General features: G+C 43.3%; 1 protein-coding gene across 1 annotated transcript in view; it reads right to left on the bottom strand.

Annotated features, from left to right (window-relative positions):
- The window catches only part of dysf (dysferlin, limb girdle muscular dystrophy 2B (autosomal recessive)), a 123,112-nt gene that overhangs the window by 99,640 nt on the left and 8,472 nt on the right, over positions 1 to 15,000 (bottom strand). Inside the window, exons 2-5 of the mRNA XM_056300182.1 lie at positions 13,478 to 13,533; positions 12,715 to 12,806; positions 7,089 to 7,194; positions 1,452 to 1,575 (exon numbers count right to left, since the gene is read on the bottom strand). Coding sequence (XP_056156157.1) covers positions 1,452 to 1,575; positions 7,089 to 7,194; positions 12,715 to 12,806; positions 13,478 to 13,533 — 378 coding nt within the window. The remainder of the gene's footprint in view (positions 1 to 1,451; positions 1,576 to 7,088; positions 7,195 to 12,714; positions 12,807 to 13,477; positions 13,534 to 15,000) is intronic.

The following is a 15,000-nucleotide window of genomic DNA, read 5'->3' on the forward strand; positions in this document are numbered from 1 at the left end:
CCTTAAGTACAGACTCTGCCACGCTAATAGCAGTCTGCTGTATTTGCTTCTTCATATCTCGCCCTGCCAATTTGCTACACTCCCCATTCTCACTGTTTTCATTTCCATCAGCTTCCACCTATTCAAGTTCTGTCACCTTGTCATCGTGATCACCTTTTTTAGCCTGCTCAACCTGCCCACCGTCCTCCCCTGCCTGCTCAGTCTGTCCATTTTCCTTGTGTTCTCCAGCCTCGGTCTCTTTCCGTTTCACCACCTGGTCTATTTCTCCTGCCCCTCGCTCCCCGGCCTCCTGTCTGCCCCGTGCCGACTCGGCAGCGCCGCCTTCAGCCGGAGATGCGCCGCTCCGCTCGTGGCGGCATCGGGAGACAAAGGCGGCCCTTGAGGATCAGACCTACCCTCACTCCTGTCGGGACAAAACCTTATTAAATGCCCCTCAGACCCACAGCCAAAACATTTCATCATGCCGGATCTAACAAACACAATGTAGTCAAAACCGTCGATCCTGAACTTAAGCTTCAGATCCAAATCCTCCGCATTATCTCTCAGAATCAAGAAGCCTTGTCTCCTGTGGGACACAACGTGTCTCAAGTGAGGAGACTTGCAACCCGAAGCGACCATTTTTATCGGGGACACTAGCTGTCCCTATCTTGCAAGCTCCTTCTCTAATGCGGCATTACTCATGAATGGGGGAACATTAGAAATGGTGATTCTCATGGCAGGATTAGTCAGCAGCAGAACGGGAGTCAACGTTTCCTTAATGACCACACCGCTGCCCACCACCTGGCTGACCTCATCAACACTATCGATGAACATCACCACAGCACTGTTCATTCTGGATGCTGATTTTATACTTCCATATCCCACGTTGGCCTACCGCCAGGCAGCACTCCTCCACCAAGCATTTGACCACCAGAGCCACTTTAATCGCATGCTGGCGTGTCAACTTTTCCAACACCCCCCCCCCCCCCCCCCGTGGCCATATTGTCCTGCTGAGGGTGGCAGCACCGCTGCGGGGGGGAAAAAAACTCCACACAGACCTGTCACCGAAAAAAACAAAAAACAAACTAACTAAAAGACAACAAAAAAGCACACGAAAAAGGACAAGATGGGTAGGAAAAAAAGCTCGTTTTAGAAACTCGTTTATACTGAAGCAACGCGCTGCTACTCCGTCCTCACTCGCACTTCCGCTCCGATAGATAGATAGATAGATAGATAGATAGATAGATAGATAGATAGATAGATAGATAGATAGATAGATAGATAGATAGATAGATAGATAGATAGATAGATAGATAGATAGATAGATAGATAGATAGATAGATAGATAGATAGACATTTATATCCATGTCTGTGTCTAGTTCATCCAATGTATAACCATGCAACATGTATATCAACAATATGTTTTTTTTGCCCTTTTTTTTTTTTTGCATGAAGTTGAACAATTATATTACTTGTGATGGTGTCCAACTCCACATTGGGGTTGTTATGCTGCAGGGCTTCTGGCTGGGGAGGAGGCTGGAAGACAGGAGCCAATCCAGGCGGAGGTATGTAGGAAACCTGAAGGCTCAGTGTAGCCTGATAAAAGAAAAGAAAATATAAAATGAGTGTGATTATTGATTGAATAATTCGCTAAATTCACCTCAGTTTGACATGTGCTGTGGCCCATTTCGGCAGACAAAAGGGGGAAAAGCACACTAAGCCATCCATGTGTTTGGGACACGGTTCATACACTCTTATAAAGGACACACAGAGAGATTGGCATTCTGTACCATGGAGGATGTATTAAACACACAACACAAAATTCTCTTTTCATGGCATACAGTCTTTAAAAATCCCTTTGTCATGAGTCTCACTTCGGGTGTGAGAGGTCCTGGGTTCAATTCCCAGAAAAGCCCTTTGTACAGCCCAAACTTACATTAACTGGAAAGTCTGTATAGGAACCTTTCCATGTGTACTGTGTGTATGCTAGTTTGCAGCTAATTACCCCTAGTGTCGAACCCATTATCAAAAAACACAACATCGGTATGGTATACAGTGCATAAACATGTCGATGAAACGGTAACTTCATCATAGTTTATTCCTATTTGTGGAAATTATTAATTTAAACATTTTTAACCTGTTCCTGTCATTGTGTGTGGTTCCACTGTATTTTAAGAAAGCCACCATTGTGCCTGTACCTAAGAAAACACCTGTCTTTTGCCTTAATGATTACCGACCTGTTGCTTTGACCTCTGTTATTATGAAGTGTCTGGAAAGATTGGTTATATCATTTATAAAATACAACATTCATGCTACCCTTGACCCATTACAGTTTGCCTACTTACCCTGCCAAGTATCAGGTCCCGCGGCACAAACAGCGCAATATAGTGTACACTGTTAAGTGCCAGGAGTGCCGTGACTTATACATTGGGGGAAACTAAACAAACGCTGGCCAAGAGGATGGCACAACACAGGAGGGCTAGTTAAAGTTTAAGTGCTCAACGAAGAGACAGAAGTGCACAAAATAAAAACTGTGAAAACCACCAAGAGAGACAGAAGGACAAAGCCAGCACCACAGGATGATCATAAGGAAGTTAACTGCAATAGATGTGATTATAAACATGGATACAGAAAATGTCCAGCCTTTGGTCATTGTGCAAAGATGTGCAAATCACGGGGCCACGCGAGGAAAACGTGGAACAGGAGGGATGCATCAAAACTATTGACAATGCAGAGATGGAGGAGGAAAATGACTGGACTCAAGATCTGATAATAAACAGGAAGAATGTGACATTTAACCTTGACTTTGGCTCATGACATCAGAGGAAGGCTGAGAAAATCCACCACTAAGCTTGTTACATATTTCGGCCACAAGTGTGCGCCATTGAGCAAACAAAGAACAAACATCCACCTGTGTGTACAAGGGACAAAAACACAGGACGCAGCACAAAAAAAAAAAAACACCGCACAAGGACTGACTAGGACCGACTCCTTCACCCCCCTGACCTCCACATAAGAACTGACTAGGACCAACTCCTTGACCTCCATAGACCGCCACTGAGCCCTCTGATTTATGATTAGGCTGACTTGATCTAGTGACCCACCTGACCACACCGTGCCTTGCATATTCCACATGGTGTAATGTTTTACAGTGTACAAGTTGCTACTGTTCACATGTGTGTGTATATGCTATGCTATATAATACGTATATATGCAGATCATAGATGTTGATCTCATGTCTATGATGTTGTTTAGTATTAGTATTAATGTTAGGTTTAGTATTGTTCTGATTCCGAGGTGACCAACCTCTACTATCTATCTATCTATCTATCTATCTATCTATCTATCTATCTATCTATCTATCTATCTATCTATCTATCTATCTATCTATCTATCTATCTATCTATCTATCTATCTATCTATCTATCTATCTATCTATCTATCTATCTATCTATCTATCTATCTATCTATCTATCTATCTATCTATCTATCTATCTATCTACTTCTGTTACTCTAGCTGTTGATGTGTTTTTTTACCCTCTTTGCTGCTATCTACGCCTGAATTTCCCTTCAGGGATGAATAAAGGCTATCTTATTTATCTTATTATTCAACACAAGATAGAGGACAGCAACATGTTCCATGATTGATCCCACTGTTGCACCGTCGTGCATGCGCCAAGAAGAATTCCAGTAGCCCCCCGAGACCAGGTAGTGGAGGAGCTACGCAGAATGAAACAGATGGGAAAGATAACAAGGCAAATAGAACCGACCATCTGGGTGAATAATATGGTGACAGTGGTCAACACCAAAAAAGAGAAGGCTATGCATCGATCCACAAGCTCTCAACCAAGCAATCAAACGACAGCACTACCTACTGCTCACTGTTGAAGAGGTTGTCTCCGCCACACCTAATATGAAGTACTTTTCAGTTCAAGACGCCAATCAAGGTTCTGACAGATCAAACTGGATGAGGAAACTTCCAGATTATGCTCTTTCAACATGCCTATAGGAAGATATTGTTTCCTGCATCTACCCGTTGGGATTTTGTCTACATCCGAGGTATTCCAGAGATCCGTGGCACAAACTGAAGGTCTGGACGAGGTGGTCAACATCATTGCTGATCTGATGGTATGGGGTGACACAATTTAGGAACATGGTCAAAAGCTGTGGAAGCTTCTGGTGAGAGCAAGAGAGTACAATCTAAATCTGAACAGAAACAAATGCAAGATAAGAACTACAGAGATCAAGTACATGGGTACTCAACGCTGATGGACTAGAACCAGATGATGAAAAGGTGAGAGCTGTGGTACAGTTACCACCACCACAAGACAAGCAGGAACTATTGAGGTTCATGGGCATGATACAGTATCTTGCAAAGTTCATTCCCAACTTGTCTGAGGTCAGCACTCCACTCCAAAAGCTACTGGAGAGCAACACTGCATGGCACTGGGAAGATGAACAAAAGAAAAGTTACGACAAATTGAAGCAGTTGGTTACTAATGCACCAACACTCAAGTTCTATGATCAAATCAAATCAATTTTATTTGTATAGCCCAGTATCACAAATTACACATTTGCCTCAGTGGGCTTAACAGCAACACAACATCCTGTCCTTAGACCCTCTCATCGGATAAGGAACTACTCCTAAAAAAAACCCTCAAGCTGTTCCAAAGGAAATGCAGAAATACTGGGCATTTAAAGAGAAAATCAGCTACATGTCAGGACTGCTGTTCAAAACTGCAAAACTAATTGTACCAAACCAGATGAGACAAGAAATGCTCAACAAAATTCAAGAGTCGCACCTGGGAATAGTTAAATTTAAAGAAAGAGCAAGGGACATTCTCTATTGGCCAGGCATGTCAACTCAGATAGAGGACATTGTGTCTCAGTGTGCTGTCTGTAATGAAAACAAAAACAATCCAACAGAGCCTCTACTTCCCCAAACACTACCTGGAAGGCCATGGGAGAAGATTGGCATAGATCTCTTTCAATACAGTGGTGCAGAATATCTGCTTTGTGTGGACTATTCTTCCAAATATCCAGAAACCACCCAGTTGAGTGACATGACCAGTCAAGATGTCATTACCGCATGGCATTCCAGATATTGTCATTAGTGAAAATAGTCCACAATGTTCCAGTGGTGAGTTCTCCTGTGCAGCTGTTTATGAGATATCATCTGAAGTCCTCCGAACATCCAAAACTCGGTTGACCCCCAAAGGTAAAGCTCAAGTACATGACAACCAAAAATACAGGCAAATGAAGCAAAAGAGCTAACATGACAGACAAGCCAGATCTGCTAGCAGGTGAAAGTGTCAGAATACAGAGAAGGCGACACATGGCAGCCGGCTGTGGTTGTGAAACACATCAGCAACCAAGATCCTTCATGGAAGAGTCTGCAGTAGGAACAGAAAGCATCTACTCAAGACAGGTGAGAAGGAGTTTCCACCTACAGATGCACGGGATATTTCCACATATACAGACAGGGAAACAGAAGACACTAACAGTGATACAGAACACAAAGACATTAGAGGTCACCCATGACACTGACACCCATGAGGGGCAAGTACAGTCACAGTCACATCACACATGGTCCGGGAGACAAGTCAAGCTTCCAGCTAGCTAGATACAAAGACTAGTCAAACATGCAAGCCCAGACAGCTTGAGGTAATATCACACCTTCCAAAGTGTGAAATAAGGAAAAAAAAATTTATTAGCCTGTGTTTGCAAGAGATGACACACTGTTGTTAGTAGTATAAGAATGTAGAATACGGTGCAATAAGGTCATTTTTTTGTATTAATTTTCATTGTTATTGAACTGTAAGAAGGGCAAAAGAAATGGTCTTATCAAGAGGCATTATTTCTGGTAATTAACAGTGTTGTTATGAAGAGAAAAAATCTTTAGAAGGGGGATGTAATGTATTATGTGTATGTCCGTAGTGCCAGTGTGCGTATGATGTCACTAACGTAAACAGGAACAGAGAAATAAAGCAAGTGTGGTGTTCAGTCAAAAGCGGTGGCCGAGTCACATGAATATTACACAGACCCCCACTGGCACCAAGCAGCAGCAACCACAGTGTTGCCAAAAAAATCTCACTGAGAGTCTCTATTGTATTGCTCTGAAATGTCGCTGAAAGTGTGTTTGTGTGTGTGTGTGTGTGTGTGTGTGTTCAGGGATCTTAAACATTTCAAAATTCCATACTTTTCAAGACTCAAATTTCCAGACTTCTCGGTAGGTTTTTCAGACCATATCTGACATCTGACTACAAATAGCTGGATGTTTATTATGCAAATAAATGGTTTTAAAATCCAACTGTTAACATGCATGTTACATTCTGATTGACTGTGTATGCTATTATGTTGCTATACTTGTTATTCTGGTAGGTTTATGACTCAAGCAATAAAACTAGGTTGACTAAAGTACATTAAGAGAGTCAACCATATATAGCAATTCCTTTTAGAGGAAGATTAATGTTGAAATCTCCAAGCAATACAAACGTTATGTTCCTTACATATCATTTCCATCCATCCATCCATCCATCCATCCATCCATCCATCCATCCATTATCTGAACCACTTATCCTGCTCTCAGGGTCACGGGGATGCTGGAACCTACCCAGCAGTCATTGGGCGGCAGGCGGGGAGACACCCTGGACAGGCCACCAGGCCATCACAGGGCCCACACACACACACATTCATACCTAGGGACAATTTAGTACGGCCAATTCACCTGACCTACATGTCTTTGGACTGGGGGAAGAAACCGGAGTCCCCGGAGGAAACCCGCACGGACACAGGGAGAACATACAAACTCCACACAGAGGACAACCCGGAATGACCCCCAAGGTTGGCCTACCCTGGGGCTCGAACCCAGGACCTTCTTGCTGTGAGGGTCCTGGGTTCCAGTGTATAATAAAGGGCATCAATTTCAACAAACACTGATTCCACTGTGGTCTTATTGACTAAGCTGCTTTTTCCCCAATGAAATTCAAATGATTGGAAATTACTAAAATCAAATTCCATACTCTTCCATACTGCATAGGAACCTTGTGTGTGTGTGTGTGTGTGTGTGTGTGTGTGTGTGTGTGTGCGTGCGTGCGTGCGTGTGTTACCCCTGTATTGTTCCTCTTGGTGTCCAGTAGGGAGACAGTGAAGGAACCAGCCAGGTTTGGAGAGCTGAGGATATCCCTGAGGGCCACCCTAGTCTCCCCCAGGAACCTACACACACACACACACACACACACACACACACACACACACACACACACACACACACACACACACACACACACACACACAAAATGAAAAATTAATCCTGAGGAAATTGATAGCATCTTTAAAAAAATTGTAATCAACAACGAATTGTTTCCCGTACCATTTCAGTGGTGTCTTAATGTACCATGAGTGGATATTTTTCTGGAGGCCCCAGAGAAAATGGACCCCCTTAACCAAGTGTCAGGCTCTATTGAGCTATGTGAAAAACAAAACATCTAACCTGAATAGTGGCAGTGCTCTGCCTGTCGAGCTATACAGTACCAAAACTCTTTAAATGGCTTTTGAATTCACTGCAAATTTCATCATAATCTGTAACTATGCAGGACTGGGAAAAACATGCAAATGCCACAAAGACGGTGTAGGATTTAACCCCAGACCCGCATGCTATGAGGTGATGGCACAAACCACCAAGCTCAACTTCAGGTACCAGTTACAGTGTGGAAGGAGGAATTATGGGCGGTAGAGAGAAGAAAAGAAAAAGAAGGGTTAAGAATTACTGGGTGGAACAGCGGTGTATTACTAATTTCAAAGTAGCGGATTAAATGAATTACAGCTGGCTAAGCTGTAGATGGAAAGATATGGGGAGAATGGAGGGATATCACACATATGAGAAGGTAAGGATGAAGTTGTTTAATGAAACAAATGGAACTTCCTCAGAGCTTTTCTTTTTTTTAAATTTCCCCCCCTTTTCTCCCCAATCGAATTTTGGCCAATTATCCCAATCTTCTGAGCCGTCCCGGTCACTGCTCCACCACCTCTGCCGATCCAGGGAGGGCTGCAGACTACCACATGCCTCCTCGGATACATGTGGAGTCGCCAGCCGCTTCTTTTCACCTGACAGTGAGGAGTTTCGCCAGGGGGACGTAGCGCTTGGGTGGATCATGCTATCCCCCCACTGCCCCGGGCAGGAGCCCCGACCGACCAGAGGAGGCGCTAGTTCAGCGACCAGGATATACAGTGCATCTGGAAAGTATTCACACCCCTTCACTTTCCCCACATTTTGTTATGTTACAGCCTTATTCCAGAATGGATTAAATTCCTTTTTTTTCTCATCAATCTACACACAATACCCCATAATGACAAAGTGAAAAAGGTTTTGTAGAAATTTTTGCAAATTTATTAAAAATAAAAAACTGAAATATTGCATGTACATAGGTATTCACACTCTTTGCTATGACACTCAAAATTGAGCTCAAGTTCATCCTGTTTCCACTGATCATCATTGAGATGTTTCTACATCTTGATTGGAGTCCACCTCTAGTAAATTCAATTGATTGGACATGATTTGGAAAGCCACACACCTGTCTATATAAGGTCCCACTGTTGACAGTGCATGTCAGAGCAGAAACCAAGCCATGAAGTCAAAGGAATTGTCTGTGGACCTCCGAGACAGGATTGTATCGAGGCACAGATCTGGGGAAGGGTACAAAAAAAATTCTACAGCTTTGAAGGTCCCGAAGAGCACAGTGGTCTCCCTCATTCATAAATGGAAGAAGTTTGGATCCACCAGGACTCTTCCTAGAGCTGGCCGCCCAGCCAAACTGAGCAATCGGGGTAGAAGGGCCTTGGTCAGGGAGGTGACCAAGAACCCGATGGTCAATCTGACAGAGCTCCAGCATTCCTCTGTGGAGATGGGAGAACCTTTCAGAAGGACAACCATCTCTGCAGCAATCCACCAATCAGGCCTTTATGGTAGAGTGGCCAGACGGAAGCCTCTGCTCAGTAAAAGGCACATGACAGCCTGCTTGGAGTTTGCCAGAAAGCACCTAAAGGACTCTTAGACCATGAGAAACAAGATTCTCTGGTCTGATGAAACCAAGATTGAACTCATTGGCCTGAATGCCAAACGTCACGTCTGGAGGAAACCAGGCACCTCTCATCACCTTGCTAATACCATCCCTACAGTGAAGCATGGTGGTGGCAGCATCATGCTGTGGGGATGTTCTTCAGCGGCAGGAACTGGGAGACTAGTCAGGATCGAGGGAAAGATGAATGGAGCAAAGTACAGAGAGATCCTTGATGAAAACCTGCTCCAGAGCGCTCAGGACCTCAGACTGGGGTGAAGGTTTACCTTTCAACACGACAACAACCCTAAGCACACAGCCAAGACAACGAAGGAGTGGCTTCGGGACAAGTCTGTGAATGTCCTTGAGTGGCCCAGACAGAGCCCAGACTTGAACCCCATTGAACATCTCTGGAAAGATCTGAAAATAGCTTTGCAGCGATGCTCCCCATCTAACCTTACTGAGCTCGAGAGGATCTGCAGAGAAAAATGGGAGAAATACCCCAAATATAGGTGTGCCAAGCTTGTAGCTTCATACCCAAGAAGACCTGAGGCTGTAATCGCTGCCAAGGGTGCCTCAACCAAGTACTGAGTAAAGGGTGTGAATACTTATGTACATGCAATATTTCAGTTTTTTATCTTTAATAAATTTGCAAAAATTTCTACAAAACCTTTTTCACTTTGTCATTATGGGGTATTGTGTGTAGATTGATGAGAAAAAAAGGAATTTAATCCATTTTGGAATAAGGCTGTAACATAACAAAATGTGGGGAAAGTGAAGGGGTGTGAATACTTTCCGGCTGCACTGTATACCCACATCTGGCTTCCCTCCTGCACACACGGCCAATTGTGTCTGTGTGGGAGGGGGGTGTCTGGGTAGCATAGCAGTCTATTCCATTGCCTAACAACACGGGATCTCCGGTTCAAATCCCCGTGTTACCTCCGGGTTGGTCGGGCGTCCCTGCAGACACAATTGGATGTGGGTATTTGTCCTGGTCACTGCACTGACGCTTCCTCTGGTTGGTCGGGGTGTCCCCCAGATCGGCAGAGGTGGGGTGGAGTGGTGACCGGGACGGCTCAAAAAGAGCGGGGTAATTGGCCAGATAGAATTGGGGAGAAAGAGGGAAAATTGAAGGGAAAAAAATGTGCCTGTAGGGACACCTAACCAAACTGGAGGTAACATGAGGATTCAAACCGGGATCCCCGTGTTGGTAGGCAACGGAATAGACTGCTACGCTACCTGGACACCCCTCAGACTATTTTGTTTATTGAGATGTCATAAGGTGTTGGAAATTCAAATACAACACTGTGACGGAGAATTCAGGTGAACTGAAATATTATGATTGCCAAAATTAGCTGTTCAGAATTAGCTTTGTGTCCAGAGTCATGATTCACGTTATGTAAGGGCATGTTTCCGTGAGCATCAAGTGGCACATTCCCTGGATTCCTACCCTCCTGTTCCCATTGTGGTTATTTTCATATAATTATCCTAGCAGGCCACAAGTCCTTCGGAACAATGCTACACAGATCTGGAGGGAAGCCCAGCCGGATAGGATAGAAAGAAAGGTTGTGATGGGCGAAGATACAATTTTAGGCTGAGGAACTGGTCGGGGTGAGAGGGAAAGCTAGGGGTTACGGAATGAATGATGTCCATAGTGTTATCACAAAACTGTGCGTGTGTGTGTGTGTGGGGGGGGGGGCAAAGTCACAGATAACTCAAATAGTGGATAGATGCATGAATGGATAGATGGATGGATGGATGGCCACCTCTTTACAACAAGAGATTACCCCAATTGCTCGTCCCCCACTGAAAGACGTTCCTTCAGTCTTATAATCTCAGTGGAATGTAAAATATAAATAAAACCATCTGAAGGGGTGTTTTCCTCTCACCCGCTTAAAACAAACAACTCTGACCCATACACCGCACGACTGTGTGCTGGGTCAGCCCGTCCCACCCTCCCCATCTCAGTCTGACAAAGGCCTGGCCCTTATCTGACTTCCTCTAGTCTGACCTATAGGAAGGAGTGATTGGTTACCCAGTCCCCCCCCCTCCCTTCACTGACTGGCTGGATGATTGTTCTCATGGATGCTGTGTTTCTATCTTGAACTGAAGTGATGGCTAAAACCTCCAAGATTTTGTTGGAATTTAAAAAACAATCAAACAAAAAAATAGTTCATCATTTGAATAAAGCTTTGGATAATACGACAAGTTTGCATTTCAAGTATTTGGTTGATTTATTCAAAGTAAATTACAGTAAATATAGGAGTAGAATAAGGCTTCAACTCTTAGCTAATGCTATTATCAGAAAAACACTGTGTGCATGCATATACACTACCGTTCAAAAGTTTGGGATCACCCAAACAATTTTGTGTTTTCCATGAAAAGTCACACTTATTCACCACCATATGTTGTGAAATGAATAGAAAATAGAGTCAAGACATTGACAAGGTTAGAAATAATGATTTGTATTTGAAATAAGATTTTTTTTACATCAAACTTTGCTTTCGTCAAAGAATCCTCCATTTGCAGCAATTACAGCATTGCAGACCTTTGGCATTCTAGCTGTTAATTTGTTGAGGTAATCTGGAGAAATTGCACCCCACGCTTCCAGAAGCAGCTCCCACAAGTTGGATTGGTTGGATGGGCACTTCTTTGAGCAGATTGAGTTTCTGGAGCATCACATTTGTGGGGTCAATTAAACGCTCAAAATGGCCAGAAAAAGAGAACTTTCATCTGAAACTCGACAGTCTATTCTTGTTCTTAGAAATGAAGGCTATTCCATGCGAGAAATTGCTAAGAAATTGAAGATTTCCTACACCGGTGTGTACTACTCCCTTCAGAGGACAGCACAAACAGGCTCTAACCAGAGTAGAAAAAGAAGTGGGAGGCCGCGTTGCACAACTGAGCAAGAAGATAAGTACATTAGAGTCTCTAGTTTGAGAAACAGACGCCTCACAGGTCCCCAACTGGCATCTTCATTAAATAGTACCTGTTAGAGCCTGTTTGTGCTGTCCTCTGAAGGGAGTAGTACACACCGGTGTAGAAAATCTTCAATTTCTTAGCAATTTCTCGCATGGAATAGCCTTCATTTCTAAGAACAAGAATAGACTGTCGAGTTTCAGATGAAAGTTCTCTTTTTCTGGCCATTTTGAGCGTTTAATTGACCCCACAAATGTGATGCTCCAGAAACTCAATCTGCTCAAAGAAGTGCCCATCCAACCAATCCAACTTGTGGGAGCTGCTTCTGGAAGCGTGGGGTGCAATTTCTCCAGATTACCTCAACAAATTAACAGCTAGAATGCCAAAGGTCTGCAATGCTGTAATTGCTGCAAATGGAGGATTCTTTGACGAAAGCAAAGTTTGATGTAAAAAAAATCTTATTTCAAATACAAATCATTATTTCTAACCTTGTCAATGTCTTGACTCTATTTTCTATTCATTTCACAACATATGGTGGTGAATAAGTGTGACTTTTCATGGAAAACACAAAATTGTTTGGGTGATCCCAAACTTTTGAACGGTAGTGTACATGTGCACAAGTACATGCGCGCACGCACGCGCACATGCACACAAACACACACAAACACACACACACACATACACACACACACACACACACACACACACACACACACACACACACACACACACACACACACACACACACACCAGTTAGTACCTGTTTCTTCCCATTTTTTCATGGTCTTTGACGACACAGTGAAGCTCTGCTCCAGAGTCCAGAGGTATACCTTTCAGATCCCACTCAAAGCCCTGGCAAACAGAGACAATCCTCATTAAGTTATCCACAAAAGTAAGATGTGGCATAGTTTACTTACGCCCCCCCCCAAAAACAAAGACAAATGACAACTGTTTCTGTCAACAGGGCAAATGAAATTGATCTGCGAAATTAAAATCATCTTGGTTTTTGAATCACATATTGATGGTAAAACATAAAGATATCTGGACAGAGGGAGAACAAAATACAGAAATGGGGTCGAGAAAAGGGAGGCAAATGCAGAGTCTGTTCCCAAAAAACACAAAGTCAGTCAGTCAAGTCAGTCAATCAGGCTGGTTTAGCGTATATTATTGTTTTTTCATGCAAAAGGTCCATATGGAGGAAGATAACATAGTGTATATATATATATATATATATATAGCGTTTTTTTCCGAAACCGTCAATGGTGTTATAAGTGCTCAACTGATGAGGAGCGGAATATCAACACAGATACAGGAACAAAAGTTTTAATGCATTGCAGAGGCGGCCTGTTTCATTAGCAGCTGATGAGTGCACAACGCATGAAACAGGCCTGTACTGCAATGCATTAAAACTTTTTTCCCGTATCTGTGTTGATATATATATATATGCGCACACACACACACACACACACACATATATATATATATATATATATCATGGCTTTAGGGTGATGTGGTGGAGATACCTCGTTCCAAACGGGGTTAGGGTTGTTCTTGATGACCTTTGTCTTTTTCTTGGACCCTGAGAATGGCAGAAAAAGAGAAATCATTAAGTTCATACCTTATGCATGGCTTTATAAATACTTAAACAACAAGTGAAATCAAAAGCACAGCGATACCATCAGGGGAATACATATTAAAGGATTTATTTAAGTAACGGTCTCCAACATGAATGAGCTCCACTCGATCACACACACACCATCTCCAGAACCGTTGGCCCCCCCAGCTCAGATCTAAACCACAAAGCCATCACACACAAAAAACACTTCCGATAGCACACAACCCCAAACACCCCAGTCAACCCCTTATTCACTTTATTCCCACCTGGTCGTAGGGACGTGTTCATAGCCTGGGAAAAAGCCTACTCTGCTAGGATCTACATCCCCTCTGCCATAGCAGCTCTACACAGAGAACCAAACTGACAGTCTTGGTCCATATCTGTGTGACCAAGTCCCATTGAAGGTCATGCACGCATGGTTATAGTATGTAGTTGTACCTCAGTATCCATATGTGAGTATGTATAGAGGTAAACAGATTGTGGCAACAAATCTCCTCAAGAGGATAATAAATAATCTATCTATCTATCCATCTATCTAGTCTAATTCAGCTAGTCATCTGTGGTGAGAGGTTTCCACTCAATAATCCCAATGACATACTAGTTTTCTCCTACCCGGCCATACTCTCTTGCTGTCAGTCATGCCATTTTTCTGCATACGTGGTGCACCTGGTTATCTCCGAACTCAAACACACAACTAAACAACCACTAATTAACTTAATCAATAAGTAACTGCCAAAAGAAAGGACACACAAACAAAATGGGTCCCAATAGGGTGTTGGTACAACGAAACGATCTTATTTTTATCTCATTTAAGTTTCCTTTATTGATCCCCTTGAGGAAATTCAGTGACTGCAAATTAACCCATCCTAGCTGTGATATGTGTAGCTAGGAGCAGTGGGCTGCCGCCTTCATGCTGCGCCTGGGGACCAACTCCAGTTCTTTTCCCATTGCCTTGCTCAGGGGCACAGACAGGAGTATAAACCCTAACATGCATGTTTCTTTTGATGGTGGGAGGAAACATGGGGAGAACATGCAAACTCCACACAGAGGACGACCTGGGATGGCCCCCCAGGTTGGACAACCCCGGGGTTCGAACCCAGGACCTTCTTGCTGTGAGGCGACAGCGCTAACCACTGGGCCACTGTGCTGTTATTGTTGTATAGACCATGCCTATGTGAAGACATAAACTTTCAATATTCTTATTCTGCACTGTATCGTATCAACACCCATAGGAATGGCCTCAGTAGGAATACAACTTAACTTGATTTTACTAAACCAACACTGTAGACAAGTATGACAAAAATCGAAATTAAAACATGGATTCTTATGCATAAATATAGCCACAGTGCCAGGGAGATAAAACCAACCTCATAACAATAGATGTCTGATGTACACATCTAAACAGTCTCATGTACGCACACATAGAAACTT

This window comes from Lampris incognitus, chromosome 20 (genome assembly GCF_029633865.1).
Source record: "Lampris incognitus isolate fLamInc1 chromosome 20, fLamInc1.hap2, whole genome shotgun sequence".
In the NCBI taxonomy this organism is placed as follows: domain Eukaryota; kingdom Metazoa; phylum Chordata; class Actinopteri; order Lampriformes; family Lampridae; genus Lampris; species Lampris incognitus.